At 44.1% G+C, this 12,224-nt stretch overlaps 1 protein-coding gene across 4 annotated transcripts in view; it reads right to left on the bottom strand.

Moving 5' to 3' along the window:
* BTBD10 (BTB domain containing 10) overlaps positions 1–12,224 on the bottom strand; it is a 215,346-nt gene that overhangs the window by 71,920 nt on the left and 131,202 nt on the right. For all 4 annotated transcript variants that reach the window (XM_078680908.1, XM_078680909.1, XM_078680906.1 and 1 more), the window contains exon 3: positions 6,152–6,437. In XM_078680908.1, the coding sequence (XP_078537034.1) occupies positions 6,152–6,437 (286 nt within the window). The remainder of the gene's footprint in view (positions 1–6,151; positions 6,438–12,224) is intronic.

Genomic DNA, 12,224 nt, shown 5'->3' with positions numbered 1-12,224 from the left:
AAACAATACATCTTTAAACTTCAGCTAACTCCTTATACATTTACCAAAGTGTATTTTCCAAGAGCAACCTAGCATAAGGCCTTTGCAGTTGCATCGTATTCTTGATAAGGAAACCACTCCTCTTTCTCGATAATCCTTTAGCAGAAAGCATAGATAGAGATTTAACTCAATAGTTGCTGTCCTGCTGAAGCATCCACCTCCACCCAAAAACAGTTCCCTTAACATATTCCCATTGTCTCATTATGCTCCTTTACTTTTGAGGAGGCTAAAGCTCATAAATTTGCCCTCTATTGTAAGATGAGGAGACTAAAGAAAGGGAAACTAGCACAGTCCGCGATAACTACAATTTCTGAGGATGATAAACAATACCTCCTCTTTATAATAAAACTTCAACACACAGATTTTTTGTAATCTTGTGATGGTACTGGAAAAAATCAAAAGTATATAATTAAAGTTTAGAAAAGAATAAACTATCTGTGATGGAAAGCAAGAGCAGTGAGTGCTGCGATAGGATCCACAATCAGGAAGAGAAAACGTATGTGTATAGCAGGTCACAAAGATAATGTTGTACATTATGCATCACAATACTTTTCAGATTAAAGAAATTGTTTTGAGTAATAGTAACACGGTCAGTGGGACTTTTTTTAATCCTACATCACTGAGGTGTGCAGGAAACATACACAGTCAAATACAGAATGTGCATAATGGGCACCGAATTAATACATTTGATTAAATTAATTCCATGCCATTAAGACAAATCACTTCCAAACAAATTAGTTGTATGTTACACTAACATATAAGACTGTAATCTAATAGGGGAAATCTGCTAAATAACAGCAAGTAGAAAAGATAAACAAACCTCAAACAAAATATGTGTTTCGTTTTAAGGTATGTGTGAAATGAAACAAGTGAGGAAATGCTAATTAGAAGTAAAGACAGAAAAATAGCTTCCAAGGAAGAGACGATATTGATTATGGAAAAAACAGCAATAAAGATTTATGTAACAATGAAACCAATATATAAATCAATAAAGGCTAGCTAGTTTAAGGGAAATATTAGGGAGACTCTGGTACGTCAGCAGTGACAATATGTGGGAAAAACACTGTTTTCCTTTGAAAGCCCTCACCCACCGACCTAGTCGGTGGCATGCTTCATCATCGGGCCCACCACAGTGGCACCGAATGTGCCCCGGGTGTGCTTCAACGCCAGGTGACTGCGGAGCTGGTATGTTGCTGAGTGTGCAGTGAAGGGGTGTGAAGGTGAGAAATTAAAATGCTATCCAGGAGGTCCCAGCACCCGAGGGTATTAGCAATATTTAATGAACTGGGCCTCTGTTAGCAGGTTAAAAAGGCAATAGGACGTTTTAAGGGAGAGTTACAATGACCTCCAGCGTCCAGTGTGGTCTACATGTTTCTGCCAGTGCCTTTGTTGTAAGCTGGCTTTCCTCAGGACCAAAAAGGGGTGAAAAGTGCAAATAATAATAAACTATATTAAGTGAGTGTTGTTATTTTCTCTATGTGTCGCGCACGCTAAGGCGCTGTAGCTGTTAGAGGGGGATTCCCTCAAGCTTTTCTACACAGAACACATAGGACAAAGACAAGACGTACAAGGAAGAGTCATATTAGGTTTACATTGAGTAAAAGAACCACTTATAGCCGACTTGTAAGGTGGTGTTCGACCTATATGCGGCTAAGGTGAGCTCATTGGGGACTCCATAGAGCTTGTGAGGGTATATTCGACCGTTAGTGAGGGGTGGTGGGCTAAAAACGAAATCACAAGGTGAGGTACAGGGAAGTAATAGTACTAAGTCCTCACTCTGTTATTTCAATGTAAAAAGCCTCATGGGTCGCCTGGCAGAGAAAGAGACCCTGTAGGGATAAAAATGAGACATACAAGGCTATCTAACCTGTAGGGAGAGAAAGTTCTTACCCCATTTGCAGGATTTAGAGGGTTACTCACGAGTAGTTCGGTCTGGTTCCTCCTAGGACCTATTCATCCATCCGCGGCGCCCGAAATGCAGTGACTGGGCCGCAATGTTTGTCTTTTTATGCTCTAATCGTAATCTGTTTCACCTGGTTAGAGTAGAAAGAGAAGGCGGTATGCGCGTAAAAAGCCCTATCATGCTGCAACCAACTGCACATGTGCAGGGGAGCAGCGCGTGGACTCGCGCATGCGCGGAAGGCAGGGCGCGTCAATGCGCATGCGCAAGGAACGGGGCTCTGATGCGCATGCGTGGAGCATCGCCGGGTGAGCGCTGCAAGCGCTGGGCTGTATGAGCAGCCTGTGTGAGAACAGGTGTGCGTAGCGCTGGATGTGCGCTAGCCCAAGCGTTATAATAGACAAAGTATTAAGCTCTGGCACATGTAAAGAAACACAAGCGCTGGGCAAAGAGAATAACCTGTGAGTTAACAGGTGTGTGTAGCGCTGACTATGTGCTACCCAGAGAGTCATTATAAACGAAGTATTGGGCCACTATGTTGAGAATGGGTAATGCCCATCAGGCTTAGGAGATACTAAGTAGAAAGGGGGGATCACTAGCTGGAGAGAAGGGGTCAGGGAGGACGCTCATGCAGGGGGACAGGGGCACAAGTGTCTCACATGAAGTGCTAGGTGCTACTGAGTAGGACCGTGGAGGTTATTACTGGCTCACAGCCCAAGTTGTATAGGTGGGCATGATATGGTTATACTGTTAGGCTATTCCATGGAATGGCATCGTTCAGGCCATGGATGTGTGTGGCCAGGCGGTAAATCCAGCGCTGCTCTTTTTGTAGAAGGAATCTTTCATCTTTGGCATTGTCAAATTTCTCAATGACAGTCCAGGAGAAATCATTTGGTGTGTGGTTGTGGGTCAGGAAGTGATCTGTAAGTTTACTGATATTTTTCCCACATCTTATTGTACTCCTGTGTTCGGTCATTCTTGTGCGTACCTTGCGAGTGGTCATGCCAATGTATCTCAGGCCGCATCTGCACGTTATCAGGTAAACCAGGTTGGTAGAGTTGCAGTTAGTGAAATTTCGTTGCATCCAGGTTTTGCCTGGTTCCAGATTGAGGGTTTTGGACGGAGATGTAAGGTGGCATACGCTGCAGTTGTTACAGGGTTGGTGTCCGATGATCTTGGGCAGGCCCCATGCGTTAACAATTGTGTTGTCTCTGTTCTGATTGGTCGTGCGTGGCCTGGTGTTGACTAGCTGGTCTCTTAGGTTGGTAGATCTTTTGTAGGCAATGCGTGGTTTTTCCCATTGTCTTGTGCCAGAGTTGATAATTTTCCAGTGCCGTTGTATAATGTTGGAAACTTGGTTCGATGCTGTGTTGTACGTTGTTACACAGGTGAGGACTGGTTCTTCCTCAGGTTTGTCGTAGTTTTCCAGGAGGGCTTCTCGATTTTGATTCCTTGCTCTTTTGCGGGTTTGGTTTATTATCCTGGTGGGGTAGCCACGGTCCCTCAGTTTGTGAACTAGGTCATTGGACTGTTGTTTATAGTCCTGGATGTTACTGCAATTGCGCCTGATACGTAAAAACTGCCCGTAGGGCAAGTTTTCCCTCAGGTGTCGAGGGTGAAAACTGTCAAACCTAAGCAGTGAGTTCCTTGCTCAAACTGAGGGACCGTGGCTACCCCACCAGGATAATAAACCAAACCCGCAAAAGAGCAAGGAATCAAAATCGAGAAGCCCTCCTGGAAAACTACGACAAACCTGAGGAAGAACCAGTCCTCACCTGTGTAACAACGTACAACACAGCATCGAACCAAGTTTCCAACATTATACAACGGCACTGGAAAATTATCAACTCTGGCACAAGACAATGGGAAAAACCACGCATTGCCTACAAAAGATCTACCAACCTAAGAGACCAGCTAGTCAACACCAGGCCACGCACGACCAATCAGAACAGAGACAACACAATTGTTAACGCATGGGGCCTGCCCAAGATCATCGGACACCAACCCTGTAACAACTGCAGCGTATGCCACCTTACATCTCCGTCCAAAACCCTCAATCTGGAACCAGGCAAAACCTGGATGCAACGAAATTTCACTAACTGCAACTCTACCAACCTGGTTTACCTGATAACGTGCAGATGCGGCCTGAGATACATTGGCATGACCACTCGCAAGGTACGCACAAGAATGACCGAACACAGGAGTACAATAAGATGTGGGAAAAATATCAGTAAACTTACAGATCACTTCCTGACCCACAACCACACACCAAATGATTTCTCCTGGACTGTCATTGAGAAATTTGACAATGCCAAAGATGAAAGATTCCTTCTACAAAAAGAGCAGCGCTGGATTTACCGCCTGGCCACACACATCCATGGCCTGAACGATGCCATTCCATGGAATAGCCTAACAGTATAACCATATCATGCCCACCTATACAACTTGGGCTGTGAGCCAGTAATAACCTCCACGGTCCTACTCAGTAGCACCTAGCACTTCATGTGAGACACTTGTGCCCCTGTCCCCCTGCATGAGCGTCCTCCCTGACCCCTTCTCTCCAGCTAGTGATCCCCCCTTTCTACTTAGTATCTCCTAAGCCTGATGGGCATTACCCATTCTCAACATAGTGGCCCAATACTTCGTTTATAATGACTCTCTGGGTAGCACATAGTCAGCGCTACACACACCTGTTAACTCACAGGTTATTCTCTTTGCCCAGCGCTTGTGTTTCTTTACATGTGCCAGAGCTTAATACTTTGTCTATTATAACGCTTGGGCTAGCGCACATCCAGCGCTACGCACACCTGTTCTCACACAGGCTGCTCATACAGCCCAGCGCTTGCAGCGCTCACCCGGCGATGCTCCACGCATGCGCATCAGAGCCCCGTTCCTTGCGCATGCGCATTGACGCGCCCTGCCTTCCGCGCATGCGCGAGTCCACGCGCTGCTCCCCTGCACATGTGCAGTTGGTTGCAGCATGATAGGGCTTTTTACGCGCATACCGCCTTCTCTTTCTACTCTAACCAGGTGAAACAGATTACGATTAGAGCATAAAAAGACAAACATTGCGGCCCAGTCACTGCATTTCGGGCGCCGCGGATGGATGAATAGGTCCTAGGAGGAACCAGACCGAACTACTCGTGAGTAACCCTCTAAATCCTGCAAATGGGGTAAGAACTTTCTCTCCCTACAGGTTAGATAGCCTTGTATGTCTCATTTTTATCCCTACAGGGTCTCTTTCTCTGCCAGGCGACCCATGAGGCTTTTTACATTGAAATAACAGAGTGAGGACTTAGTACTATTACTTCCCTGTACCTCACCTTGTGATTTCGTTTTTAGCCCACCACCCCTCACTAACGGTCGAATATACCCTCACAAGCTCTATGGAGTCCCCAATGAGCTCACCTTAGCCGCATATAGGTCGAACACCACCTTACAAGTCGGCTATAAGTGGTTCTTTTACTCAATGTAAACCTAATATGACTCTTCCTTGTACGTCTTGTCTTTGTCCTATGTGTTCTGTGTAGAAAAGCTTGAGGGAATCCCCCTCTAACAGCTACAGCGCCTTAGCGTGCGCGACACATAGAGAAAATAACAACACTCACTTAATATAGTTTATTATTATTTGCACTTTTCACCCCTTTTTGGTCCTGAGGAAAGCCAGCTTACAACAAAGGCACTGGCAGAAACATGTAGACCACACTGGACGCTGGAGGTCATTGTAACTCTCCCTTAAAACGTCCTATTGCCTTTTTAACCTGCTAACAGAGGCCCAGTTCATTAAATATTGCTAATACCCTCGGGTGCTGGGACCTCCTGGATAGCATTTTAATTTCTCACCTTCACACCCCTTCACTGCACACTCAGCAACATACCAGCTCCGCAGTCACCTGGCGTTGAAGCACACCCGGGGCACATTCGGTGCCACTGTGGTGGGCCCGATGATGAAGCATGCCACCGACTAGGTCGGTGGGTGAGGGCTTTCAAAGGAAAACAGTGTTTTTCCCACATATTGTCACTGCTGACGTACCAGAGTCTCCCTAATATTTCCCTTAAACTAGCTAGCCTTTATTGATTTATATATATAAACTGGGGATACAGGCTAGCTTATCTAGTCCTCTCTCTCTTGTTGATCTGTATACAATGAAACCAATGCCAGACAGATCATCAAGAATACCCTATATGTAGTAACAGAAAAAATTTACAAACCTGCCCAACATTGTGTTTGGTTGTGCAGTAAAAATAGACGGGTCTACGACAAATCTGGTGTTGTCCACGATCAGTGTCACTCGTTCTGAAGTTCTTATATTCCGAGCTCCATCTTTTGGATTTTCGTACACAAACACCATCTCGCCGGGAGCCTTGCACAACCCATCTGAACTTGATTGAATACAGTTTCTGCTACTGGATGTAAAACTACTACTGGAGCCATTCGGGGAAGTTTTTTGTGGACGTGGGCTGCTTGGGCGAGATGAACTGTGCTCTTTCTCTCGATCTACAACAAAGAATGTACAAACAACATTTAATGTTGTGTTCCAAGTAAGCTGATGTGAAAGGCGACAATCACTTTTGGAGCAGTTAATCCCATGCCTTTACAGAATGTCCACCAATATATTAACTTCAAATCTTAAAAAATTTCAAACGTAGGTTTGGTTCCATGAATACCCATATAGAAGATGTACAAGAAATACTGGTTATATGGGAAAGTAAATATTTGTGAAGATATGAATATGTCTTGGATCTAACATATTTTATGTCTGTAGTCCCTAATGTGTTAAAATGCACACTGTGGAAATATCCTACCTAGTTTCATAAATTAAACAGGTACTTGGCATATTTATAGGACACTTAAGTTCAGACAATGTTGGTCTTCGAGACAGAAAGCCTATTAAATCATAAGCACTAACAGCTGGATTATACTCTAAAATGGCTGGATTCATCTTTAACATACCTCAGAAGTGATGGACTTTGACATTTTTCCCCACTAATAATGATCCCAAGACCCATTTATATAATTCAATCCAATATTATCAGGCCACACTATTCTTTTCAGGATAACGGCTAGGAAATGTATTGATATTTTTAATAATTTGATGCTTGTTCACTTATTTCTAGACTTGCGGTATTCTATGCTGGGAAGAAGATGGTACATCAGATACAAAATATGGACATGTGAATATTTCAGTAATAGCACTGTACTAATTATAGACTATAATTAAATGACTCATTAGTTTATCATTCATGCCACAGGTCACAAACAGGAGTGTGTGATATTTAAATTTCCACAGAGTTAAATATACACTACATTTCGAAATGTTACAAGACAAACTGGTTATCAAAATAAGGAGGCAAGTGCATGCAGGACAGCTAGTGAGGAGGAGTGGTTGTGACTGGTGGGGAGTTCTGCGCGGCCGGATTAAATGTATGCCGCATTGCTGATTTCCATCTCAACCCTCCACTGCTTCCCATCCATTATGATCTCTTGCAGTGCCTGCTAAAGACTTTAGGTCCAAATTTGAGTGGTTACTACTATCTGGCCTTTGGCTCTCGTCCACAACGTTTAGGGGGGGGATTTGGTTCTTAAGATCTAGACCTTGCCAATCGCACCACCAGCTCAGCCCAGAGGAAACTGGCCTGGTACACCCTTTTTCTTTGGAAGGAAGAATCACAAAGTAGATTGAAGTTTTCCACGGTGCAGAAAGAGGTCGTTTTGGAAGAGTATTGGGTCGCTGACAATGTGCGTTTCCCAGGTGAGTAATTGCACTGATAAACTACATTATTCTGCTTTTTAGTTGATCCTGCTTTGACATGTCATAGCTGGATAAGAAAGCTTCTACATTGATATCGGGCAGGAACTGAACCAAACGAGCACTCTTTGCTCCGTAGGGCACAAAACAAACCAATGTAATGGAAAAAGACACAATGACGTTATAAGTATCCTCCAAATCCAAGTTCAATTTCTCTCCATAAAGGGAAAGCAGTTCCCCAATACATATCATGAAATGACACAAGAAAGGGGGCTGGTATAAAAGGTGAATGCCCCAGCCCACAGAAAAAGGGTATTTTTTATGCCCCATTGTGTAAAGGATTTTGTATAACTCCTTTTTCGGAATAATTCCATGGACATTAAATTTGGGAGTTCATACGTAAAATGAAAGCCCAGAAAACAAGCACTGGCAATTCAATCGGTTTCACATTTACAAGCGTTTGAGCTATTGGCATTGCCTTTTATTTAGGAGTAGTTTAAAAAGATAAATAAAAGGCATTGTCAATTACAATGCCAATAGCTTAAACTCTGGTAAATGCAAGACCTATTCCATTGCAAATGCATTCAGCACCCGTGCTATAAAGATGTTAAAAAAAACATTAGGAGAGAGCATGCCCTGCCTGTTGCAGGCAGGAGAAAGGTATTTGAGAAAATAGTGCCCGGAGTACAAATTGCCATTGGTGTGCAGTGGAGAGAGGCCCTGGCTGAGGACTGCTGTGATGCGCATGTCAAGGACAGCTAGCATAGGGCTGTGTATAAATCAGATAGTATGCACCACTAATAATAATAATTCCTTTATTTAGATATATAAAAACATATCTTTAAAAGATTCTTCCAACACATTAAGTACAGTTTTACAGATTAAAAGAATAGAAAAAACGAAATAAAATGTGGCCTTTCTTATCAGTGCTTACTGCAACGTGTCAATTTGTAAATTAACACTCCCGGATAATGCAGAGGAAGTTAAAATACATGTTGTTCTACACAGTTATCAGCGGAGCCTTAGCCGTTTCCAATTTTTCTAAAATACTGTAAACTTTCTGAATGAATTTGGCTAATTTTATATTTAAAACAATGTTCTCTAAAGACAGAGCAGCAATGAGGGCGTGCCTGCAAGTCCGAACTCCCAGCCTATTCCATTCGGGCCTGAGAAGGCGTCTGCGTTGAAGAGTAAAGAAAGGGCATGTACAAAGCACGTGCAGAATAGTTTCATTTGCTGCCCCACACCCTCTGCACTTTAGATCGTCCCTTTTTCGACGCCATGCTGGGAGATTTTGAAGGAAACGCCAGTCTCCCAATCTAAGGGCGATCAGGCATCGCTTTAGATAATGAGAAAATGTTATCGAAAGGTAATTAGCCGGGGATAATCGTTTATAAGAGTTGGCTACCGCCCAAGCATGACTGCGTTTCGCAAGAAGAGCTTTGTCCACGATCAGGGATTTCAATCTTATACCTTTTTAGGGCTCGGGCCTACGTCACACGAAGTGGGGCGAGGCTTGCGAGCTCTAATGTTATAAAAGAAAAAGTTCAGAAAGGGCTGTGGGCTGCCGCATTCCAGAAAGCGCGCGGTTTTTACGTGTGGTATTCTGCCATGTGAATGGTAATTGGTCCAGGCAAGGCTGTGTTTAAGTAAGACAGCACGCCATAGGGCTTTGGAATTTTTTCAATGTCCACTTCCTGCATAAAGTGTTCGGACACGCGCAGAAGAATACATAAATCCTCAATTACCAGCTGTCCGAGGTGCCGGTAATTGAAGGCAGATGGTGCTGGGAGCGTGAGCACTGCTGCGTTTTTTTTCCCTTGAGCTCTGTGTGCGCGCCGGCAAACCCGCGCCTGCTCTTTGACTGAGGTAGGCTAAACAAGCATTGGCAAAGCAAATAGGACTCTCCTATACAAAATCTGTTGGTTTTGTCAGGGATATGTTTAGCCATGTTGTACAGCAGGCTGGCTGCTATGCAGCACAGCTGAAAGTAAAAAAACAAGCAAAGTGCTTTGATAAGCACTCGTGCCCACTCACCCGAACTCAAACTTTTAATGTCAAAATAGAAGATCACTTTAATTTACTGCCCTCATAACAGACCCCTTGCAGTAGCTCTCGTTGTCCTCTTACCAGATCCCTTGCATCTTCCCAGCTATTGCCAGATTCCTCACTCGCTCCCTGTCTCGTCACCATGACTCACTCTCTCCACCCTTTCATAAAAAAAACACTCCACCTCGCTTTCCTCTCACTGGGAGCCTCACATTTACTCTCACAGTCCGGTTACCAGATTCCTACTGCCGTTGTACCAGATCACTCATTGTACTATCATTCAGTGTCCTATCATTAGAGACTTGCTTCAGGCAGAGTAGGGAGGGCAGAGTAGGGAGGGCAGAGTAGGGAGGGCAGAGTAGGGAGGGCAGAGTAGGGAGGGCAGAGTAGGGAGGGCAGAGTAGGGAGGGCAGAGTAGGGAGGGCAGAGTAGGGAGGGCAGAGTAGGGAGGGCAGAGTAGGGAGTAGAGTAGTGAGTAGTGAGTAGAGTAGTGAGTAGAGTAGTGAGTAGAGTAGTGAGTAGAGTAGTGAGTAGAGTAGTGAGTAGAGTAGTGAGTAGAGTAGTGAGTAGAGTAGTGAGTAGTGAGTAGAGTAGTGAGTAGAGTAGTGAGTAGAGTAGTGAGTAGAGTAGTGAGTAGAGTAGTGAGTGCAGAGTAGTGAGTAGTGAGTGCAGAGTAGTGAGTAGTGAGTGCAGAGTAGTGAGTAGTGAGTGCAGAGTAGTGAGTAGTGAGTGCAGAGTAGTGAGTAGTGAGTGCAGAGTAGTGAGTAGAGTAGTGAGTAGAGTAGTGAGTAGAGTAGTGAGTAGTGAGTAGTGAGTAGAGTAGTGAGTAGTGAGTAGTGAGTAGAGTAGTGAGTAGAGTAGTGAGTAGAGTAGTGAGTAGAGTAGTGAGTAGAGTAGTGAGTAGAGTAGTGAGTAGAGTAGTGAGTAGAGTAGTGAGTAGAGTAGTGAGTAGAGTAGTGAGTAGAGTAGTGAGTAGAGTAGTGAGTAGAGTAGTGAGTAGAGTAGTGAGTAGAGTAGTGAGTAGTGAGTGCAGAGTAGTGAGTAGTGAGTGCAGAGTAGTGAGTAGTGAGTAGTGAGTGCAGAGTAGTGAGTAGTGAGTGCAGAGTAGTGAGTAGTGAGTGCAGAGTAGTGAGTAGTGAGTGCAGAGTAGTGAGTAGTGAGTGCAGAGTAGTGAGTAGTGAGTGCAGAGTAGTGAGTAGTGAGTGCAGAGTAGTGAGTAGTGAGTAGAGTAGTGAGTAGAGTAGTGAGTAGTGAGTAGAGTAGTGAGTAGAGTAGTGAGTAGTGAGTAGAGTAGTGAGTAGTGAGTAGTGAGTAGAGTAGTGAGTAGTGAGTAGTGAGTAGAGTAGTGAGTAGAGTAGTGAGTAGAGTAGTGAGTAGAGTAGTGAGTAGAGTAGTGAGTAGAGTAGTGAGTAGAGTAGTGAGTAGAGTAGTGAGTAGAGTAGTGAGTAGTGAGTGCAGAGTAGTGAGTGCAGAGTAGTGAGTGCAGAGTAGTGAGTGCAGAGTAGTGAGTGCAGAGTAGTGAGTGCAGAGTAGTGAGTGCAGAGTAGTGAGTAGAGTAGTGAGTAGAGTAGTGAGTAGTGAGTAGAGTAGTGAGTAGTGAGTAGAGTAGTGAGTAGAGTAGTGAGTAGAGTAGTGAGTAGAGTAGTGAGTAGAGTAGTGAGTAGAGTAGTGAGTAGAGTAGTGAGTAGAGTAGTGAGTAGAGTAGTGAGTAGTGAGTGCAGAGTAGTGAGTAGTGAGTGCAGAGTAGTGAGTAGTGAGTTCAGAGTAGTGAGTAGAGTAGTGAGTAAAGTAGTGAGTAAAGTAGTGAGTAGAGTAGTGAGTAGAGTAGTGAGTAGAGTAGTGAGTAGAGTAGTGAGTAGAGTAGTGAGTAGAGTAGTGAGTAGAGTAGTGAGTAGTGAGTGCAGAGTAGTGAGTAGTGAGTGCAGAGTAGTGAGTAGTGAGTGCAGAGTAGTGAGTAGAGTAGTGAGTAGAGTAGTGAGTAGAGTAGTGAGTAGAGTAGTGAGTAGAGTAGTGAGTAGAGTAGTGAGTAGAGTAGTGAGTAGTGAGTGCAGAGTAGTGAGTAGTGAGTGCAGAGTAGTGAGTAGTGAGTGCAGAGTAGTGAGTAGAGTAGTGAGTAGAGTAGTGAGTAGAGTAGTGAGTAGAGTAGTGAGTAGAGTAGTGAGTAGAGTAGTGAGTAGAGTAGTGAGTAGAGTAGTGAGTAGAGTAGTGAGTAGTGAGTGCAGAGTAGTGAGTAGTGAGTGCAGAGTAGTGAGTAGTGAGTGCAGAGTAGTGAGTAGTGAGTGCAGAGTAGTGAGTAGAGTAGTGAGTAGAGTAGTGAGTAGAGTAGTGAGAAGAGTAGTGAGAAGAGTAGTGAGAAGAGTAGTGAGAAGAGTAGTGAGTAGAGTAGTGAGTAGAGTAGTGAGTAGAGTAGTGAGTAGAGTAGTGAGTAGAGTAGTGAGTAGAGTAGTGAGTAGAGTAGTGAGTAGAGTAGTGAGTAGAGTAGTGAG

Source organism: Lissotriton helveticus, chromosome 3_1 (genome assembly GCF_964261635.1).
Source record: "Lissotriton helveticus chromosome 3_1, aLisHel1.1, whole genome shotgun sequence".
In the NCBI taxonomy this organism is placed as follows: Eukaryota; Metazoa; Chordata; class Amphibia; order Caudata; family Salamandridae; genus Lissotriton; species Lissotriton helveticus.
Note: the sequence above shows the minus strand (reverse complement) of the source record. Positions and strands in the feature narration are given on the sequence as shown.